General features: G+C 38.5%; 1 protein-coding gene across 14 annotated transcripts in view; it reads left to right on the forward strand.

Moving 5' to 3' along the window:
- LPP (LIM domain containing preferred translocation partner in lipoma) overlaps positions 1 to 23,473 on the forward strand; it is a 741,548-nt gene extending 718,075 nt beyond the window's left edge. For all 14 annotated transcript variants that reach the window (XM_055381176.2, XM_063704451.1, XM_019023948.4 and 11 more), the window contains 2 exons: positions 5,431 to 5,551; positions 7,124 to 23,473. In XM_055381176.2, coding sequence (XP_055237151.1) covers positions 5,431 to 5,551; positions 7,124 to 7,252 — 250 coding nt within the window. In that variant the 3' untranslated portion in view covers positions 7,253 to 23,473. The remainder of the gene's footprint in view (positions 1 to 5,430; positions 5,552 to 7,123) is intronic.
- The last annotated feature ends 649 nt before the right edge of the window (positions 23,474 to 24,122 follow it).

Raw genomic sequence — 24,122 nt, forward strand, 5'->3', positions numbered from 1 at the left:
TTTATTTGACCAGTTTGTTAGTTAATTATTCAGTAACATTCATTTTATATATATGTTTTTATATATATATAATAATATGTAAATATATTTGTATATATTTTATATATAAATATATTTATTTATATACATGTATATTATTATTGTTATTATTTTTTAGACAAAGTCTCACTCTGTTGCCCAGGCTGGAGTGCAGTAGTGCAATCTCAGCTCACTGCAACCTCTGCCTCCTGACTCAAGCAATTCTCCTACTTCAGCCTCCCAAGGAGCTGAGTCTACAGGCATGCACCACCATGCCCAGCTAATGTTTGTATTTTTAGTAGAGATGGGGTTTCGCCATGTTGGCCAGGCTGGTCTCAAACTCCTATCCTCAAGTGATCCACCTGCCTCAGCCTCCCAAAGAGCTGGTATTACAGGCATGAGCCACTGTGCCCAGCCAACATTTGGTTTATATTTTTAAGAACTGTATTAAACCTATAGATACGATCTGTAAATGGTGGACTCAGGTTTCTGTATGTGTTTTCTGGGCAGTGGCTTTGAAGACAGCCTTTGAGGCTATCAAAGAGATGAAGCTTGTATTGCTCACCAGGTTGGGCATCCATTCTATGGCCTCCAAGTGTGAAGTCTTCTGGGTTAATTCTCACCACTGTGTTGATTGTCAACAGCCAGAAAGCACTTACCCCAAGGAGTTTGGAGATCTGAGACTCATATTTTAAGAATGAATGTCCTAACCACTTTCCAAGTAGCAAAGAAAGTGAAAACCTCACCAAAAGACGTGAGGTTGAATGAATTAAAAAATCCCAGAGGCGGAAATTTGCAACCTGAATTAGACAAGGAAGGACTCGCTTTTAAAGGGCAGTCACAGCATAAATTGTACTTCACATTACTGATATTTTTAGCTTGTAATTACACATTGAAAAATCCCTGCATCTATTTAAGGGAAGTGAAAAGATCTCAATGGGGAGTATGTTCTGTTACTGTTTCTCTCCTTTCTTAGACTTACCCTAATCCAAGAAAGACTGATACTTATAATCAGAGCACACATGTTTCTGTGGCTAGAAAAGACTGATACATTACACCCCTCAATTAAAACAGGAAATCAATTTTGACAAATGCAAGTTTATATCTATGCCATTTATCTTTCATGTCTAGGGGTAGGGAGCATAATTAGAGACTGGTGACTGATGACATAAGTTTGTGGGTCTGAAAGCTCCCAAAAAGCAGACTTGAGCAACTAAAAGGGGGAAAAAAAATTAAAACCCCCAGCTAACCTTCCCCACTAGTTCAATGCATGTTAAAACATAAATTAAAAGTGATAATAATGTTGTCTTCATGATTGGCAGGTATGTAGGGAGAGAAGTTTTTTGATCCTTTCCCCATTTCCTAAAGGAAAATAAGAAACCGTTTTATGGAACTCTTATTTATAAGCCTTAAAATTACTAGAATACAAAGCAGCTAAAAGTCCAGCATAGGCTAATCACTGAAAGACCAAAGAGAGGGCAGACAAAGGGATATTCCTCCTCCAGACAGTTTTTGGGGCCTTGTTTGTGGTCCTTTTGAACGGGTCTCCTTTTGTGGACCTTTAGAAAATGCATGTTAATTCAGTTCAACTCACATTTATAAAGAACCCTCTGTGTGCCAATTGCTGCATTAAATGCTGAAGGAGAGAGATACAAGGAGAGAAATTGTGCAGATATATATAGAGAAGTCACTGTCAGCAAGGAGCTTGCCAGGAGGAGGGCAGAGAAAGTGTGCAGACAGGGAGAAAGGGCTGAACTCCATGAGACAGGCACAGGTAAGGGCTTGCGCTGTCAAAGTCAGATCACCTGGCTCTGTGGTCAGAATAGGCTTTGTGGAAGGAGAATGTCAAGAGTGTTTTAAGTGGGAAACAAGGAGATTCCTGGCAGAGGGAGCAACTCAGGCAAAAAGCAGAGGCACAGAGTTAGGAAAGGGTTCTCTGTGTTCAGGGAGATTTGCTTTGCTGTAACTAGAGCAGCCTGGGAGTAGAGATTACCTTGAGATACAGGAGACCCATAAGAAGGGATTTACCTCACGTGCTTAGTCTGCCTTTTATTTATTTGTTTATTTTATTTATTTATTTTGAGATGGAGTCTCACTCTTGTCACCCAGGCTGGAATGCAGTGGCACAATCTCAGCTCACTGCAACCTCTGCCTCCCATGTTCAAGCAATTCTCCTGCCTCAGCCTCCCAAGTAGCTTGGATTACGGGCACCCACCACCATGCCTGGCTAATTTTTATATTTTTAGTACAGACAAGGTTTCACCATGTTGGCCAGGCTGGTCTTGAACTCTTGACCTCAGGTGATCCACCCGCCTAGGCCTCCCAAAGTGCTGGGATTACAGGCGTGAGCCACTGCACCCAGCCTTAGTCTGCGTTTTAAACCAGTGCTTCCCAGACTTTAATGTGCCTGTAATCCACAGAAGGATCTTGTTAAACTTTGGATTTTAATTCAGGCCTGGAGTGGGGCCTAAGATTCTGGATTTCTGTCAAGCTCCCAGGTGCCCATGGCCTGCACTTTGTGTAACAAGGTTCTGGAATACTGTTTTTGAGAACTTGTTAATGGACCATCCTCTACATAACCACCTTTGGTCAATGTTGACTCATATCCTCCAGCCTACTGGACATGCAATCTTTCACATATGTCATTTCAGATGACCGCTGCAACCACTGCAGTCTTCTGGAAGACTATCTCCCCCACCCTAATACACACATACACATTTTCTCATTTCACCTAAATGGTTATCTTTAAAGGCCCAACTCAATTACCGTTTCCTGGAAGAAAACTTCTCTGATCTCCACCCCTCCCTTTTCTCATGTTTAGATTTACATCTTAATCTCTGTGTTTTATAGAGTTTTATAAATCTGCTATAGATAGCACTTACCACAGTCTGACTGGTATAGAAATATACATGTGTGTGTGTGTATATACATATGTGTGTTTGTGTATATATATATAACTTTACAATAATCATCTTGTATCATTTTTGCAATAAGGATTTGTATATATAAATTAATAGAAATACTGCAGAAATATATAGAACTCCTTCTCAGGTCTGTACTGGAAGTCGTTGCTTATTCTTGTATTCCCAGTGAGAAAACCCAGAAAAGCAGATTTCTTTAACTGACTCTTTGCATGTATGGAGGCTTTATTCCCCTATCTGTGCTTTCTTATCAGGAATATTACCCTCATTCATTTATGTATTTAATCAGCATCCATTTGTTGATTGCCAGAAATGTGCCGGAATACAAGATGACCAAGATCATCCCACTCTGAGCCTTGGCTCTGTTGGCTGTAAAGTAGAAATGATAAAAATACTTCCTCGTAATGTTGCTGTCAGTAGAAAATTACGTCAAGTGTGTACAGCACTCAACAGGGCTTGGCACATAATAAGCACTCAATAAATGGTAGCTTTAATCATCGAAAGTTGTTTTCATCAAATTTATTTTTACGATTATTGTCCACTCAGTGAGCTAAGCCTTGAAATAGACCACCTGGGATTGTGAGCCCTCCTCGAATTGCTATGGGAGGAACACCATGGGGACCATGAGAACCACCTCCTGCCTCTTCGCTTTGGTTTTTCTCATTATGGAAATGAGGCCAATTGGTAGGAAAGAATCATTACTCAGCAAGAATACAGTTTGTGTCTTCCCAAAGAGGAAGAACCTTGAGATTGAACATAAAGCCCAACTAATATCTTTTTTAATACAGAAATATGGCAGATTCATTTCATTAGATGTAGCCCAACTTTTTTTTTTCTGCACCAGTCACAATGGTTGTTCCTGGAGACTCAGAGACAGAGCAAAGTCCTATCTTGTGGAAGCTTAGAGTTTACTGCCCCATAAATATATCCAAATAATTACTACCAAAATGGATAAATTCAGTGACAGAATTCTTACCTTAGAGGAGCAAATAATTCTATTTGGGGAAATTGGAGAAGGCTTCTGGATATACTGAAAAGGAAAACCTACTTCTGCCCCCACAGAGTTTGGGGAAAGGAAATTTTGCAGTTGATCCCAGAAGCCTACTTATTTCACCACTGATGACCCAGATTTAAAAATAATCTGGTAGTCCAAAGCAATTTTTTGCCACTGAATATAAACTTCTTGCATAAAATACCAATTATAACAACTCTGATTACTGCCGCAGTGGTACTATGATCCTTCTAACTTTTCTTTCACGGCAATCAATTGATCTGCTGCTTAATTCATATTTATTTAGATTGCAGCCATACAGATGCTTTTTGGGTGCTGCCAGGAAAATTAATACCTACATATAGAATATAATGTATGTAGAAATGCTTTGACAACCGTAACGTGCTCTGCAAAGTGTTAGATTATTATCATTATTTCTTTTTAAGTCTCACTACAAATAGATAAATTTTTAACATCGTTTATCTTAAAACCAGTACCATGAAAAAACTGAGTCACAGTCTGTTTCTCTTTTTTTAAATCTCTTCAGTTCTTATCCAGGTCCATTTCAAATAATATGTCATTTCATACCTTCACAAATACCATCTCCAATTTCCAGAAGATACAGAGAGATACATGGCTTATATTTTCAGCCAAGTAACCTGTCACAGAAAAAAAATTGTTAGGTACCATTGATCATATTGAGAAATACTAAGAAATTAATAAGTATTAAAAGTATTTACCAGCAGCCTCAAAAACATGTGCATATGCATATTTATATGTGTGTGTATGTGTATGTGTGTTAGTATACACTCACCCTTTAACAGTGCTAAAATCCTTTAAAGAATAAAGAATTTGATAGCTCTTTAACTTTTAATTTTTAAGCAAAAGTTTAACACAATAAAAAATGTAGGAAATGCAGACTTGGCCATTTTTAAGTTTTGTGTAATGTATATTTAAACACACTAACCTCTGCCCTTTTGAAAAGCTATGTATTTGAGTCTTCTTATGTCAGTTCCTAGAAGTCAAGACAAATTTCCAAGAAAGAAGCTCTAAAAGGTGGGAACAAGGCAAAGATACCAACCTCAGAATATTTTTCTAGGACCTAAGGAGTGCATACAAAAGTCTAGAAACAAAAGTCAGAAACAAATAGGGGCTGGACAGGACTTTGTTCTCTCCTCCAGTTAGCCTATCCCAAGCACAGGGTTTGCATTCAGAATCTATCTAAAGACGAATTTCATACCGCGCACCATGCAGGAAAGAGATGCTAGATGCTCTTCATGCCCAAGCAATTCACACGCTCACTCTCTCATCTCGCCAAATATCACAATATTTACCACCGATTGATGGAAGAACCTCCACAGTCCCTGAGTCTAACTCCCTCACCTTACGGATGAGGAAGCAGGTATACTGACTCTCAGTTTCCACCTTTTCCTTTTACCTCTGTGTCCCACCTCAGTGTCCATCCATGGTATCTAACCAGAACTCTCTCTTCACTTTCAGGAAATTTGCCCCGCGATGTTCTGTTTGCAAGGAGCCTATTATGCCAGCCCCGGGCCAGGAGGAGACTGTCCGTATTGTGGCTTTGGATCGAGATTTCCATGTTCACTGCTACCGATGCGAGGTCTGGTTGACACCCCTGCCCTGCCAGTCTGTGGCAGGCGTTGAAAGGCTCGTTCGAGCTAGGTTTACATAGATGTAGCAATTACTAAATCTCAGAACGGCCTTAGTGCCTGTACTCATAGGACTTGGGTTTTAGATTTGACACTAGTATTCCGAGCACATGCTGTTGAATAAGTCACTTTACCTCTCTCAGTCTGCTTGCTCACCGGAAGAAAGGACTCAGGTCCTTAACTCCTCCAAATACGGCTGTGAGAGTGAAATACAAAATTGTATATTAAAGGACATTGTAAATTGTGAAATACTAAATTAGTGAGAAATGGTGTTATTGAACCTTTAACTTTGGCTCTGAGGCTTTGGTTAGAACTTCTTGTTCAGAGTCATGGAGATTTATTTATTTGTTAGCATGCACTACTAATTGCTCAGTTTCCTGAACGCCTCTAGAGCTGCAGTATATCTGCATGTTCTTTTCAGTAAAGCCAAACTTCCCACAGAGTATAACCATTGCTGCTATTGTGTTCTGGATACCCCGTTAACTTAAATTTCATTCTATGTCAAATGAAGACATGAACTCCATTGACCTCCTTGCCACCATGGTAGATAGCGGAGGCGAGGTTCATAGCTGTTGTGGCCTTTGAGAGTTTATACTAAAGTTAGCAAACACACACCTCTTGATGAAGTACTATGTATTTATTTTCCAAAGACAAAGGCCAGCATTTAACTGTTATATAACACTTTTCAAAATGGACCCTAAGAGGAGCTGTCAGCGGTAGTATATTCCTTTACAGTTATGCAGTTCTTTGCATTTTTTTTTTTTTTTTTTGATCCATTATCTTCTTTGATCCTCTTAACAGCTTGGTAAGGTAGAAAAGGCAGAAGTTATTTTCAGAGTGGCAGTCGGCCTGTGTGCATTGAGGCAGACTGTGGCAAAACTATGGGTGGTGCTCAGGAGGCCTGTCCCCCGGACTAGCAGTCTTTGCTCTCCACAATGCTGTCTCCTTTAGAAAGTACAGCAAACCACTACTCCCCACAAACTTTAGGATTTTATTTTCTTACTGCAGTTGAAGTAAATACACCGAACCCACTGGTGGCCCTTCTGCTTAGCAGACATCAGTCTACCTTTGCTCTAGCCCAGAAATGGCCAAAACATTCCATTCCCGTACCTGTGCATGCATTTTGAGAGATCCTTAAACTAATGGTAAAGGGTAAAAAATGCCTCGGTGGTTAGGGACATTCTTATTTTCTCTTGTTGAGTGGGGGTAGCAAACTTCTACATGGGAGCCAAGATGGGTGGCCTCTTCTCTTCTTATACCTGTATTTCATATCAAGTGAGCTTAGGAGGATTATATTTATGTCCATTTATATTTATGTCCCCAATCTCTAATTCAATTACATTCAAGATATACTATGTTATATATTGGGAGAAAGGATACAGGGGATTAGCAGAATGTAAAGCAGGAAGGATAGTAAGTGGCCACATTATGGAGGCCTTGAATAGAAAGCTCAATCATTAGTCCTCCACATATGTACTTAACGTTTTTACTTATATCGTTTCCATCTGTCTTTACTGTTCTAGGATTGCGGTGGTCTCCTGTCTGAAGGAGATAACCAAGGCTGCTACCCCTTGGATGGGCACATCCTCTGCAAGACCTGCAACTCTGCCCGCATCAGGGTGTTGACCGCCAAGGCGAGCACTGACCTTTAGATTCAGTCACCTGTTCAGCCGGCACTGAGAAGAACGAACACAAGAAAAAGATAAGAAATACTAGAGTAAAGGCCATCAAACTACGCGACAGTCTCTGTTCTTCATCTGCTATTAACCTTGCCTTAGAAACACATAAATTATGAGATTTTTTTCAAAAGTTGTTACCAAATACACATTTCACATTGAATCATGTAGGATCTTGATGGGCCTTTGTTCCCAAGGACTTCCACATTTTTGCACAGATTATGCTCCATCCCATTCACTTCTGCATTCCTGTAACTTTTAATCCCTATGTTTGTCTCACTTTTCATCTGGTTGAATGGCTTTTTTTAGTGTGGTATTTGCTGTCACATGGTTTTTCCTGGGTGAGTCTGCCAACTCACAGGTGCTTTTAGGCTTGAAATCTCCATCCTATCATTTCTGTTTTGCCTGTGACTGTAAAGAGTAGCCATTCTTTTCCCATGTATTGAAGAGTATATTCTTCTCTTGCTTTATACTACTCATGTCCTTGGGGAGGGAAATGCACAATTTTTTTTTGTTAGGCTGTAAAGAATTTAAGCTGTAAATGACATAAGTTAGAACAAGCCCAAATTTAATTTGCAACCATCAGAATTCAGAATCTATAGTGACCAGTGATCAAGGCTAATTGGAAAAGAGTTATCGGCCCATAGCTAATAAGTAGTGACAGACAACCAAGCTTCAATATTTTTCTAAAGAAATTACAGATGGGATATGCTAGGAAAGGCATTTTGGGGTTATGTTTAAAAATACATTATTGTCCCACAATATTACCTTAAGATTTTTCTTTTCCACACTACCTGAACATTGTAATACAGACAAACTTGATTTCTTCTAGAAGATAACATTTTCAATACTGTCCCACTTCTCATCTTAAAAATATTGTCATGTTTATTCTAATATCCAACACAACTATCAAAATTGCCTTTTTCTCTAGAGGATGAAGGCTGTGAAAAAACAGTTCAAATTCTCTTCTTTTTCTTTTTTACTACCAGGTCCATTTTGCCTGACAGTTGAAAATCAGAGCATACAAAATAAAACTGTGCAGTTTTGTTTGGTTTACTTTCAAAAGAGTAGAAAGCTTGAAAAGATTCTGAAACCACAGTTTCATTATTCTCATAATCCTTCTGCAACTGAAATTACATATTGCAGGAGACATTTTCATATCATCGATGTGACATTTACACCACACTTTCAAAGACAATCACTGAAAAAAAATTGTCTTTATGAGCTAAAAATATGCAGAATCTCTGCCTAGAATCTTTATTCAAACTTTTATTAGCCAGTGAAACACTTGCTTGCCAACTGCCAAGCCATACTTATTAAGTTCGAACATGTTTCACTTAAGGAGAGACACCTAGCTTAGTCATGGCAAGTTGCCATTTTGTAAACTAAGGATTTTGGACTGAGATTTCTTAAACCTTTCTTCAAATCTCCCACAAATATATACTTTTAAATTATGGAGTATTTTAAGTCTACAAAAAGGTATAAATAATAATATAATGAATTCCTATATACCTAATACCCAGTTTAAGACACCAAATATAACAAGTATAATTACATCCTCCAATGTACCGTTTCCTTATTCCACAGATATCTTTTTCATTATTGTGAAGTGATGTTCAGATTTCTAGTTTTTTTTCTAGTTTTTAATTTTAACATCAGAACTGAAATAAAAAATTATGGATACGTGTTTTGAATTGCAAACTATTCCTCAGGAATTCCAATTAAATTTATTTTACTTGAATAGGAATGATCATAAAAGTGATTCTTTTTTTGTGACTAGAAATTCTTAAGCCGATGGTCACTATAGCTCATCCTTAATGTATGGCTCATTTGCTTTTGTCACTAAACGGTTTTGTGTTAGAACCACCAAAATTACAGCTTTTAAGAGCTTCCTTTGACCACTGTCTTTTTCTTACCCTACTTCTCTTATCTTTGATCGTATATTTCTCATAATGTGAAATATGATGAGATTCACTTAGGGGCAGCATGTTAGTTTTGGGAGGCAATGTCAACTGTGTCTCTGAATTCCTGTCTTCCAAATTGAAGCCAGACCATGCTGATGACCTCAAGCAGCACTGACTATTTGACAATAGGGCTGATAATGTAATCGGCTTGAATTTTGACTTAGTAACTTTTTATGTAATACTTTCGGAGAAATTCTCTTTAGGACAAAGCAAAGAGTCCAATTTATTGAGGGATAGATTGTATCTCTTAAAGTGGTCATATTATTATTAATTTTGCCAAAAGAAGAAGAATTTATTGAATATTTATACTATAAAATGCAGTAACATTCTACTTGCTTATTACATTTAAATCCTTGTGTAACTGAATGTTTACATGTCAAGAGGAAAAGCTGTAAGAAAATGCTGTCACAGACCCATCCCTGTGGCATCGTCAGCAGAATACTGCTTGCTTACAATCTTTATTATGCATTCTTATAACATAACCTCAGAGTATCTTTACCAAAGGTTTTTAAAGTAAATCTCTTTTTAAGATAGACTTATTCTTTTATAATAATGAATGTGCACTCATACATATGTAGAAATATTTAGATTTAGAGTTTTTTTTTTCTTTCACAAGGTATAATAAGGAAAGGATCCTACAATATTTTATTCTAGGGTTTCTTAAATATATGATTTATATTACTGTCTTTTCTATTAATCATTTGATTTAAACAATGCCAAGTCACTCTTTTTTAGTTGCATGAAATTTTGCCTGCAACAGAGAGAAAAAGATTGTATTACTTTAATGATTATAATCATACTGTCTGCTGATATAATACCATAATTGTTGTGGTTTAAATACATGAATAGTAGAAAAATCAGAGTCTATAACAGAAAGTTTGTAAAAATATACTGATTTTGAAAAGTATCAAGAATATAAATATTTGGTAATTCTGTGTAACAAGAGAGACATGGAAAAGGAAAAAAATCCACTGTATCATGGGCTCTGCAGAACATATCAAAATAGGATTTCTTAAATTTTTCAACCCCCAGACCATACTGACTCAACATGGAGTCTCACCGGCAAAGAAAATTGCCTTTAAAACTCGAAAATAAGGCCAGGTGTGGTGACTCACACTTGTAATCCCAGCAATTTGGGAGGCTGAGACAGGAGGATTGCCTGAGGCCAGGAGTTTGACACCAGCCTGGGCAACATAGTGAGACCTTGTCTCTACAAAAAATAAAATAAAATAAAAACCAAATTAGCCAGACATGGTGGCATGCGCTTGTTTAAAAAAATAAATAAATAAATAATCGACTCAAAAATAAGTCATGTGTCCCAGCATAAGGCATTAGGTTGTTAGATGCTGGCATCTCTGCAGCTCAAAGATGTGGGTTCTTTTTCTTGTCATTAACACATTGTTATTTCTGTAGGAGCAACTTCTCTGATCAAAATTACTTTTCTGGGTATGTGCTGATTAAGGGGGTGGACTTATCAACACTATAATTGTTCCCTATGAAAGATTCTGCAGAGATGTTTATGGTGAGGTTTAAAGAATATGAAACTCTACATTTAAACAAGTATTTTATATTTGGGTACGGAGGAAGAAAGAGAGGGCTTTTTCCATGGGGCTATAGTAGAGAGTTAGTGGAATATAGGCAGGACTCTGAAAACACAACTTCCAGCCATTTTTATAGTTAGTAAATAATCCTATTAATGTGAACCAGCCAGGAATAACAGTGTTATTTCTATTTGATATGGTTTGGGCTTCTCTTGTCAAATCTGTGTCGGCTGCCCCCTGATCCTTCCATTATCAAGTTTTGAAGGGTGTTGGGGAAATTATGGCAGCTGCTAGGGAGATCAGGGAAACACTGATGTAACCTCAAAGCCTCTCACCATTCCTCTTGGCTTGGAAAGGCTTTATTTTTTCATATACATTTCTAGAAATATTGCTATTCTACCTTAGTATTTCACATTTGTAGTTCAAACAAGCGATTGTCCATCTGTTGCCTAGAGCTATAGTACATGTGTGTTATGAATGAAATATGACAGCATGTTCCATACCCCTGCTTTAGCCATCTGTGGGAAACCAGCAAACTGAAAAAGATACCTCTGCAAAATGTGCCTCAAGTCCATTTCTTGGGATCGCTCGTTTGGTGCACTCTCGTGGGAGACAATCAGAGAACAACATATACTTGTGCCTTATTTTCAAAGAATCTATTTACACTACTATGAATATTCCACTGAAGAGTCAATGATGTAAATGATAACCACCAAATCTCAAAAATATACTCACCAAAAAGTAAAAAAGTAAAAAAAAATAAATAAAGAAAGAAAGAAAGAAAGAGAGAGAAGTCAACTTTTCATCTTAATATATTCTAGTAGTATTTATTTTTTCCTTGTCTTGGAAGTATCTCATAGGTCTTTAAATGAGTAAAACATTTTTATGCCAGAAGGTGATATAATGGATGTTAGTGTTTTTTATTTGATTTTACAGTAGTTTTAGTCAGATAATGAGGACAGAGACTTCAACTTGATTCTTTACCACCATTCAGCCTATTTTTTAATTGTCTTCATTGTATTTGCTTAATAGTGGTCCAGACAAGTTCAAAACTTGTTCTCAGTGAGGCATTAATATGGTGCAACCATGAATATTTCAGGCCAAGTTATTCACTTGACAGATAACTAGAATGAAACTTTTCTCATGAGGCTGTTGTTTGGTTAGCATAGCCTTATTTCAAACCTTAAAAAGTTACCTGACTGAAGCTACTATGACTTGGTAAGGATTCTTCCTCTCTTGCTTTCTTCCTCCCTTCCTTTCTCCCTCTTCCTTCCTCCTCTTCTTATTTTCTTTCCTACTTTCCTCTCTCCCTTTCTTTCCTTCTTTCCATCCTACCTATTAGTGTTGCTCTACTTGGATTTTTTGTAAATTAAATCAATGCATTATGATTTTAGGGAATTATGATTATATTCATAAGGGGAAGGCTACCAGAAAATATATGTGGCATCCATAAAATCTTCTTTTATAGGGGCATATTTTTTAGGTTGTATTTATTCATAAAGTGAAATGAGATAATAGAGTCTTTCTGTTTCATGTTAATGAATTTTCATCAGGGACTGAGGTCATAGATTCTTGGAAAATTCGTTTGTGACTGATCTAGTTTTCTCAACTGTATGCAAAGTAATCTTTCAAAGACTAGGTTAAGATTTTTTTTTTAAGTCCAAAGCAATGTAACCACAAAAAATTATATTTTTAATGATGGCATTTTATTTTATTCCATTGCAGCTTGATAACTTTCCTTATAGCAAAGGAATAACTATTGTATTTTCAGAATTTTAACACAGATTAGCACTTAGCCTGTAAGACTAATAATATATTGTAATAGTTGATACTGAAATATTTTTCAGCAGGTTGGACAGCACCAGTTTTTCTTAGATCACAGACTACAGGCAGAATTTCCCTTCAATCCAGAAAAAAGGACACTAATTTCCTTTTCTATTTAATTTTCCTGGCCCTTGTGCAAAAAATTGTGGACTCTATCTTAGTTACAACATGCATGTCCCTTATTTTGTGGAGAGCTGTGTGAAAGATACGTTTTTTTTTCTTTTTTGAGACGGAGTCTCGTTCTGTGCCCCAGGCTGGAGTGCAGTGGCACGATCTCCTCTCACTGCAAGCTCCGCCTCCCGGGTTCACGCCATTCTCCTGTCTCAGCCTCCCGAGTAGCTGGGACTACAGGCGCCTGCCACCACGCCCGGCTAATTTTTTTTGTATTTTTAGTAGAGATGGAGTTTCACAGTGTCAGCCAGGATGGCCTCGATCTCCTGACCTCGTGATCCACCCGTCTCGGCCTCCCAAAGTGCTGGAATTACAGGCGTGAGCCACCGTGCCCCGCGCGTTTTTTTCTTTAGCTGATTGACAGGTCCCCCTCAAAGTTACAAAAAAAAGTGCTAATTTTTGCTGTTAAATTCTGGTTGTTATTTAACTGACAGAAGTCTCTTGATGCACGAATAAATATCTCTACATCTAGCCTTTGTTAAAAATAAAAATTAATATTCTACAAACACCTACATATACTAGAGAGGGGTGAAACACTGCAGCCAATTCCTTTATAATACTTTGAGATGATTGCATTAAGCCTTTCATGTTATGTGGCATTGTTAATTTTTCCTAGATACCCATCCACTTAAGGGCCAGAGAAATCCTTATTCATTTAACTCTGGTGGGCATTTATGTAACATACCCAAATAAAAACGTTATTAAACAGCCACAATCGCATTCAGTCAACTTGGCACTGAATGTAGCTTCTAAATTCAGTTCTCTACCCTACGAATGGAATGTTCTACCAAGAAAGAGAAGCATCACCATGTCATCTTGTGTTCTACACCACTATAGAGAGTTACAGTTGCCCCCAAACACGAATGCTATTCCCAAATAAAATAGAATCATGCTTTGGGAGGCCAAGGCGGGCCGATCACGAGGTCAGGAGATCGAGACCATCCTGGCTAACATGGTGAAACCCCGTCTCTACTAAAAAAAAATACAAAAAATTAGCCTGGCTCAGTGGCGGGAGCCCGTAGTCCCAGCTACTCAGGAGGCTGAGGCAGGAGAATGGCGTGAACCCGGGAAGCGGAGCTTTCAGTGAGCCGAGATAGCGCCACTGCAGTCCGGCCTGGGCGAAAGAGTGAGACTCCGTCTCAAAAAAAAAAAAAAAAAAAAAAAAAAAGAATCATGGCCCTTTTAAATATCTGAATCTTCTCTGTTATTTTCCTGATGAATTACCATCCCATATCTTCTTAGTCCTGGCCAGTTTGTAGTTGTGCTCACATACGTCTATTCTAGCTCTGTAGCTCCACAAAACAAGTCTTAAGTCCAAATCTTTGCCTCTTCATGTCTGATATCACCAACTCATTCAGCTTTTCTTCACTTATTGACATAGTGTCATGTCCTATCACTCTCTGCTGCTTCTTTAAACAGTGGACACAAACATATTTTCTAATTTTCAGTGTACTCAATGAAACTTGGCAGTTCACCATGAGTCAGGCTAGGTTGAAAGGCTTTCTTTAGGGTTGAAAGTAAACGAAATTGGAATCACCCAAAGAGAATTTCCCCAAAAAACCTCAGACCCAGAAGTGTAAAAGCTACAGAAGGATAGAACTCCCATGTCTACAGACAGTTCTGTTACTCTTTGTTCTGTACTATTTTGGATGTTGCCAAAATCAAATTCATCCTGAAAAGAGGAAGCAAGCTAATGCATATGCCATCCATGAGATTCCCACTTCTGGGTCAGTTCATATTCCATTCAACCCTTTCCTTTTATCCTTGTCTTCTTCAGAATAAGAATTTTTCATCTATATTTTCATATTAAATATTAACACTTTATAGGTTCTACTTAAATATATGGACACTTTACAGGTTATACACAAATATTTGCTGGTTGATTGATTTTGAGATTCATTCATTCTGTGCTCAAATATTTGTACCTAGAGACGTTACATGTTAGAAAAAGTGAGCAGCTTCTTTCTCTAATCATTTAGGAGTCCATATTTTTCTTTTCTTTTTGTTCTCCCAACATCCTTATCTCTTACTCAGCTCTTCAATTTATAATTACCAAATAATCACTGTAAGAGAATCAGCCCCTAAGTAACTTTGATTCTGGCCAACTGTAATAAGATCCAACCACTTCAATCTGTACTTAATAGGAAGGAATGTGACATCAGGAAGAGTCATTCCAGTGACATTAGTAAGACTTTATGGAGGACATAAAATTTGATAAGAAATCTTGAGCTGATTCTTTGATTTGATTTAGAAGTTGAGAAAAGAGTATTTAAGGCACAACAACGGGAAACACGGGCTATACTCAGAGAAGACCCTCTGCATTGGCCAAAATATCATGGATTCTGGAAATTCTTACTTAACAGAAAAAAGGGGCTTCCAAATAATCAGGCTGAATGGGAAGAAAAAGACATAGAGGAAGACTGAGGAAGTATTTACTTGCTTTTCCCATCTTTTTATAATTGGAAGAGAAGATGATCTGCCAAAATATAACCCAGCATGCACAGTATGGACAGGAAGCAGCCCTCCATGAACTTTATTATCACAGAATATGAGCATTCTTATTGATCCACAGCTACATCTTCTATTCTTGCAGCAAGGATACATGTCCTTTGACCCTCCACAAAAGAACAAGCAGGACATCTCTATTTTCCTATTGAGTCTAAGTCCATTATTAGAAAGGACTTCCCAGCCATCTTTTCTACTTGGTATTAAAATTCCCTTACAGATTCATTGCTAAGTGCCAATTCTTTTTTTTTTTTTTTTTCTTTTGAGACGGAGTCTTGCTCTGTCGCCCAGGCTGGAGTGCAGTGGCGCAATCTCGGCTCACTGCAAGCTCCGCTTCTCGGGTTCACGCCATTCTCCTGCCTCAGCCTCCCGAGTAGCTGGGACTACAGATGCCCGCCACTGCGCCCAGCTATTTTTTTTTGTACTTTTAGTAGAGACGGGGTTTCACCGTGGTCTCGATCTCCTGACCTCGTGATCCGCCCGCCTCGGCCTCCCAAAGTGCCAATTCTGACTCTACTTAAACATCACCTGTGTCAGGGAGCTCATTATTCCTTGAAGTCTTACATTTATTTCAGCACATTTTGTTCCAAGCTACCCATGACTTTAAAACAGAGCCAGCCTTTGGGGCATATGTTCTCTTTGGTGCCACACAAAACCTGTAGTACATGATACAGTGTTGCTTCCCCCCTCCTTTTCCTTCCATATATATTTGTTTGTTTCGTTTTGGGCATTGCATTACTTTTTTTTAAAAAAGCTTTGATTATACGAATTTTTAAGAATCTCTAAAATTAGTCTGAAGGATGTTCTGAGGGCCAGACATTAGAATTTGTGAGTTTTTTTGTTGCTGGTTGTACTTTCCTATTTAGAAGACAGACCGTTCTGACAGTTGTTGTGTAGCTTCATGCCTTCCCCAGTAACTAACCCGTGAACAGTACCCCCCTTTTATCTGACTTGTTGATAATGACCTTAAAAATGTTAGGAAATGGGCCGGGCGCGGTGGCTCATGCCTGTAATCCCAGCACTTTGGGAGACCGAGGCGAGCGGATGACGAGGTCAAGAGATCGAGACCATCCTGGTCAACATGGTGAAACCCCGACTCTACTAAAAAAATACAAATATTAGCCGGGCGTGTTGGCGGGCACCTGTAGTCCCAGCTACTTGGGAGGCTGAGGCAGGAGAATCACCTGAACCCAGGAGGCAGAGGTTGCAGTGAGCAGAGATTGCGCCACTGCACTCCAGCCTGGGTGACAGAACGAGACTCCGTCTCAAAAAAAAAAAAAAAAAAGTTGGGAAATATTGGTGTATAATCCCCATGTCTAACAAGGAAGAAGTCAAAAGCAAAAGATAGTGGTACTGCTGAAAACTCATTATTTCTAGTTAGTTCATCTGTGGAAAAGGATATCATTCTTGAGGAGAGGGGTTCTATTATGCTATAGTTTTCTATGGAAATGTACAAATGCTTTCCTCATTGCTCTGGATGACTATTTAGTTTAAATAATATACCTTTGTCATGGGGAAGACCGTGATTGTGGCTTCTTCTACCCCAGCTTTGAATGAGAGAACACTGTAGGCAGAAACTGCCATCAGTCTCCCGGGCAGGACCTGGAGGTAACTTTCTGAGCTGTAAAATAGTAATTCCTAAGAGAGCTTACAAACTGCTTCCACACAGAAAATAGCGCAGGGAGGACAGTTATTAGTACCCCTATTCTAGAAGAGAACGCTGAGGCTCAAGCCATTAAGTGACTTGCCAAAAGCTATGACATAGCTGGGAAGTGGCAGATTTGGGGATATAACTGGGTCTTGCAAGTCCAGTGCTGTCTCCAAGTAGCCACGCTCACGGCTGAGAACACCTTAGAGGACAATATCGACTTCTCACAGACTACCAAGCCCCCAGTCATCCAGGGAAAATCAGAGACCAATTGACTGCCAGGTGGCAAGTCCACATGTGTACTGCGGTCTTAGAGATCATTTAGAGCTTGCACACATCTGTGTCTTCTTGGGGGAAACCTCTAGGTATTCTGTCTGATCAGCACTGTGAGGAAGTTGGTGGGAAAAGGCCACTAATAAGAACAAACAACGGGCAGAAGGAAACACATTGCAATAAATTTCCCCAGAGAGAGTTCCTTTACATTCCATTCACCAAAAACCTCTCTGGAACTGTCAGGTTCAGAATATCAACCAAGACCATATCATTTAGAATTCATTGGCATGCAGAGGTGACTCGATTCCTAAAAGAAGCCTCTCTCCCGTGAACCACGATGTACGTTCCACAGAGGCAGAAACCGCCGTAGGTTGACAATGCATTTTAGTCTTTCTCTCCATTCACATTTACTGAGAGCACACCACGTGCATGTTGCCGCAACAGGCATTTCCGATAGAGCCAATCCATGAGCTAACAATGTCTGAAAACAAATGTTATGGAACTGTTGGCATTTCTGAGATTTGGCCTTTGCCATTTGATAGACTTTGCTTCCCAGGATGCTGTCATTTTGTGATTTATTATAATTACAAGGAATTTGGTACCATGTTGTTTTCAAAAAACCTTCTAGAAAGTCTCCATGTATGCTCTGGAAGTTGCTCTACATAACAGTTCAGCAAGCGAGTGTTCCTTCTCTTGAGCTGCGTCCCTCAGGAAGCTGTACTTTTAGGGTGTGCTTTCCACTTTTTATTTCCTCTCATTTCACTCCTTTCGTTGTTTGCTATACCCTAAAATATGTGAAGTGAGAGAAAAAATATCATTTCTTCTCATTAAATCTCCTGCATTAAATCTAAGAATCCTTTAAAATAATCATACCTGATAAGTGTTTTATGCATTTCCCTCCCTGGAGTGTTATCATCCATCAAGCCAGTGTCATCATCCACCTGCTTATTCCCTGGGACTAATGAGAGCCAAGTTAAATAGCAAATGACTTCTCACCCCTTCCTAGTCCTCACGCCTGAGGAATAAGGGCGACATTAATGGGAGCAGGAGAGTGGTGGCTTTGGTTGAGATGCACGTTCACAGACTAGAAAAGTGCCTCACCTCCATGGTGTATATGTGCCACCTTTTCTTAATCCACTCTGTCGTTGTTGGACATTTGGGTTGGTTCCAAGTCTTTGCTATTGCGAATAGTGCTGCAATAAACATACGTGTGCATGTGTCTTTATAGCGGCATGATTTATAATCCTTTGGGTATATACCCAGTAATGGGATGGCTGGGTCAAATGGTATTTCTAGTTCTAGATCCCTGAGGAATCTCCACACTGACTTCCACAATGGTTGAACTAGTTCACAGTCCCACCAACAGTGTCAAAGTGTTCCTATTTCTCCACATCCTCTCCAGCACCTGTTGTTTCCTGACTTTTTAATGATTGCCATTCTAACTGGTGCGAGATGGTATCTCATTGTGGTTTTGATTTGCATTTCTCTGATGGCCAGTGATGATGAGCATTTTTTCATGTGTTTCCTGGCTGCATAAATGTCTTCTTTTGAGAAGTGTCTGTTCAATACTGTGCAGCCATAAAAAATGATGAGTTCATGCCCTTTGTAGGGACATGGATGAAACTGGAAATCATCATTCTCAGTAAACTATCGCAAGGACAAAAAACCAAACACCGCATGTTCTCACTCATAGGTGGGAATTGAACAATGAGAACACATGGACACAGGAAGGGGAACATCACACTCTGGGGACTGTTGTGGGGTGGGGGGAGAGGGGAGGGATAGCATTAGGAGATATACCTAATGCTAAATGACAAGTTCATGGGTGCAGCACACCAGCATGGCACATGTATACATATGTAACTAACCTGCACATTGTGCACATGTACCCTAAAACTTAAAGTATAATAATAATGAAATAAAATTAAAAAATAAAAAAAAGAAAAGTGCCTCACCTCCCTGTGAGGCTTGATGAATATTATGGCCAATGAGTGGAAAATGATTCTTGTCAAATAGACGGAGTATTCCCACCCCAGGAATGGATTAATAGAAGACACAATTTGAGCACTTCTCAGAATTATCTAGTATGCCTGAGTAGAGACTCACATGGGTGGAATCTGTGTTGTCTCATCAGAGGGAATAAAAAGACAATGAGGTGGTAAATGTGAAAAAAGCAGCCTTTTAGAAAAACATTATTTTCAAATACCTTTATAAATCATCTAATTTGTCTTCACAAAATATAAAGAAAAAACTAATAAAAATTTTCTTATTTCACTTTACATAATATATTCTCCCATATTTAGGGATCATACAAATGTATTGTCTTCAAAACACACACACACACACACACACACACACACACACACCCCTTCCAAGAAAGCTGATCCTTCAAAAAATAAATCTTATTTTTAAGCACTTGGGTTTTCAGGCCAGAAAATTAATAAATCCTATACCTGACCCATTTTTGTAACAGCTAAAAAGGAGAAGAAAAAGCTAGTTAAATTTTGTGTGGATCCATTTATCTCTTAAAATATGCCAAAGCAATTTGAGTTGGGGGTGGAAACAGGTATTTATCTCTCATGCGTGATTCTCTCTTTATATTTATATCTGTTGGGAAAAGGATAAAGAACTATTCTTGGTCATTATTGATGTATTGTGTTGCCACTTTGTATGGTGCCTGCTGTGCTTTATCCCGAGGCATAGCAGTAATCGTTACTTTCTTGACTCTTTCCTTCATCACAAGAGAGTAAATATGAAGTCTGAATGTCGTTCCTCACCCCCAAATTGTTTAACTCTGCTTCCAAACTAGTTTAAGAAATGCAAAATGGGAAGAGCTAGCTTTTCTTAGATACATTTCTTCCTTTTTTATTCTTTCTTGGGAGACGTTAAGTGTAAAAGGGAAAAAGTCAGTTCCTTCTTCTCTCTCTTTCTCTTTGGGTAACAGCAGTGCTCACTTAGTAATTATAAACCGGAAATAGGAGAGTAGCTTGGGCAGGTTATGCTATATCTGCCCAATGTGTTTCATTCCTTCAAACATAAACTTTGAGAGGAAAAGAGATTTTTATAATTTAAATGCCAACGACAGGAATGGCCTCATGTTTTAACTTTCAAATAATAAATGGGGAGTTGGTATTTGGGCAGAGTTTGCATTTTACTAATCCTATATACTTTGAGCTTAGTTTTTAGAATTGTGTCAAATACATCAACATATCAGGATTATAGTGCCAAAAATAGTTAAAGTGCCTTGGTCCTCCCTCTGTAGGTAGCAAATTGAAACTAACATGGGACCATGCCATCCTTCTAGCATAATGGAGAAGTCTGAACTGAGGAGTATCTTTGATGAAAGACATTTAGGACCCTAGAAACTAAATCTTGTCACCAAGACTTTATAGTAAAGTAGTAGCAAAATTATTTTTAAAAGACTTTCTTCCTTTTACTACCCATTTCCTCTCTTGGGAAAGTTGATGAGCAAATTATCCAAGACTCATTTCTTTATTAGGCAAAGTCAGAATATTTCTCCTCTGAAAATCTGAATTATGCCCTCATTCTTTTTCAAGAAATATCTCAAAGAGCAAATAGAATTAAACATGACACTTGATTGTCTGATTATTTGGCATGTATAAAATTATCATGTGGCTTAATGTGCCTTAAGTGAAAATTTAAACTTAGACATGAAACCTTTACAGTTGGATGTAGCGTTGAGCTTTTGCATGTTTTCTGTATAATAAACCACTTTTGTTTTGTTTGTTTTGTCTTTTAACCTACACCTTTATCATTACTCTAACAGATTTAGGGTTTCTCTTTCTCTACAGCTAAGTAAGGGAATATGTGCAATTATGAGACATACAAAAAAGGAAAGGGAAAGGACTTTCTAAGTAGCAAATTTGTGCCATGAAGTAGATGTGGCGTGAAGATACAGAGCCTGAGGATAGTAATTTTCCCTGTGCCGCGCACACAGGCTTTTATTTCATGCCTTTTCTCTTTCTGTGCCGTCACCTTTGAGAAAAACGATTGCACCTTCTCCAAGTCTGCCTTTTTAACAGCTACAGTTGAGTTGGCAAGACTTCCCCAGCTCTGAATATAGCCATTTGCCGACTCCGGCCTCTTTGCGAGACTGACTCAAATCTGTGATCTTCTGTTCAGCATACACATCAGCAAAGTGAGAAGATGAGCACTAAATATAGGCTCTATTAACTTTACTTTTAGATTTACTGCCTTCAAAAAGTGCCTATTCTGAGCAACATAAACGTTATTCCTTACATATGTATGTACACACGGTACCCAGAGTCGTACTGTGCAGCCTTCAAAAACATACCATCAGAAAGAGTAGGTGCTGAGATAAGGAAACTTTGCCAAATGAAAGAAAGTCACTCACTTCCAATATCCCCTCTCAAGCAGCTACCGTGAAACGGGCTGCAAACACATTCCCTGAGCATCCCTTGCTGATACAGCTTCTTTATATTTATATCCTACTGGATGGTAGCATATTGCTAAGGTTTCCTGTACTCTGCTTCAAGGGAATGTAAGCTTTATGGCATTGAAGCATTTAGGGGAAAAAAAGATGTTTAAGAGAATTAATAGAGCCATAGTCTGTATTAGGATGTGTGTCATATGTGTGTTCTGTAAACTAAGCATCGGTGGGTTTAGAGTGTTAAAGTGTCAGCACATTCCTTCTCCTTTTGTCTCTCAGGCTAACATGAGAGAAAATAGAAAAGTCTTGGCTGTGGGGATTGGAAGCTCAGGGGGCCAAATGTCCTTGCCAGATCCTTAGAGCATTACTTTGACTCCTAAAAATAGTAGTGTATGTTATTTGATGGCTTTTGTTTCCATAGTTCCATCACCGACAAAACTGTCAATACTGTTGATGGAGCAGCAGCATAGCCTAGAGTGATGCATTCTTACCCAGAGGTGGCAATAGGAGAGGGTCCATGTAAATAGGACGAGGTAGACAGTGCATGATTGTAGGAGAAGGGTTGAAGGGAGGACATGATTCCAAAAAAGATCGTTCTCAATGTGTCGTCTGACTCAACCAGCTGGCAGATTACACTTGCCAAGTCGTTCCCTTTCCTTCTAAGTCAGTTGGCTCCATATTCACTCGAATATGCCTCTGTTTGGGCAAAGCAAGATACCTCCACTTAACCTTTATCCAAGGAAGCTCTTGGTGTCCTCTTGGTCGTAAAGTTGTCTCCTACCTAACCCAGTTTTACCAAATGGAAGTAAAAGGGGACAAACTATGGAAGATGGACTCCATGCCATTGCAGTCAGCCACCATTCTCTTTTCCATATAAGGAGCCCCATTACATAAGCTACGGGTGAGGTTGGAGCAGCTATGTTTCATAATTTCAAGAGTGTGACCACCCTGCTCTAGTCATCATCATTGGATGAATCCAGTTGACTCTTTGGCAAAAGGGTGATACTTTTCACTAAAAATGCCTACTCTTCCTGTTGATGTTCCTTTTCTGTTTTTACCTTATCCAATTTCCACACTAGTCATTTTTTTATTTTTTAGAGGATCAGATTTTAGCAGTAGAAAATGAGTTCAAAAATTTCAGTGTAATGTCATAAGGATGTTGGGATACAGAGATTTTTTTTTTCCTTGGAAACAAATGGACTGGGAAGAAACACAGCATGGCTTTGCTCTGAGTTTCAATCTGATGATTATGACCATGGAAGATAGTCTTATGTAAAGGTTAAATGGTGTTTACAAGTGGATAGATAAGGCAGAGATGGTGAGAAGCCGGGTTTTCTCTATGCTAAATGTGTCTACTAAGAGCAGCACTTCCTACTAGCTAAGCACAATCATAGCCCCACCGTGATGAGCTGCTAGTCTGAATAACATTCCCTGACTTAGGGAAAGGCACACAAAAACATATAAGGAATATGTCTATTTTCATATGTGTGATACTGACAGAGCCATGGTATTCCTAAAATATAGGTTTCTCTTTTTTCTTGTATTCTTAGCAAATTGCATTTATTCACTACATTACAAACCATCACTGATGTATCCAAAATAGCACACATAGTTCAGTATGAAAATAAGAGAATAAAATCTGTTATAAGCAAGTGATTTAGGTATTTTCTTTTGTGTTTATGCATTATCTGACTATATTAAAACCTGTTTTTCTATTTACCTTCTATCAGTTTTCTCTCCCAATTATGTTTTTTCGATGCTCTATAAGAATGAATATGGAAATTATATTTCTTTTTTCTGTAAAAGAGTTGCAACTACTTTATTATATTTAGAAATCCAATAAACTTCTTATTACATTTACTTGCCTATGTGTGGAATTCTTTTTGAGTTGGATAATCTCTGTTTCCTTTTCTTCTAACCCCCTTTACTGTGTGACTCATTTTTTACATCATTTGCTTTCCATATGGTCTTCTGAGAAACGGAATATCTCTCATAGCAAATATGGTGCCACGAGAGTATGAAAGCACCCACTCTCTTCCACTGTTAGCACAGAAGAACTTAAGGTCAGAGGTGTTCTAAAATTATTTGACCACTCTGTGTCTTGACCTTGCAAAGACGTTTTCATTTTTAAAGCTGGATCCAAGTAAATGGGTCCCTTAGGGTGGGGTTGGGGTTCTCCATTTTCATCACAAACAAGTGGCTGACTTGTTCATACTTTTATTCCATCTGTATTGCGCATGCTTTTCAAACATTGAGAATTTCCTCCGTACTAGGCATCTTGAGCAATACAGCTATCAATGACATATAGTTCCTTTCAATGAGTTTATAGTCTAGTTGAGCTGATAGATATGGATACAAATACCTATGGGGAAAGGAAAGGAATAACCACAAACAGGAAAAAGTAACTTAGCATGTTCCAGACTTTTCACTGTCACTCCATTTTCAATATCCTTGTGATTATCTTACCCTCATTTTATAGATGAAAATTCCAAGAGTGAGGAAAAAAGTT

Source organism: Gorilla gorilla, chromosome 2 (genome assembly GCF_029281585.2).
Source record: "Gorilla gorilla gorilla isolate KB3781 chromosome 2, NHGRI_mGorGor1-v2.1_pri, whole genome shotgun sequence".
Lineage (NCBI taxonomy): Eukaryota > Metazoa > Chordata > Mammalia > Primates > Hominidae > Gorilla > Gorilla gorilla.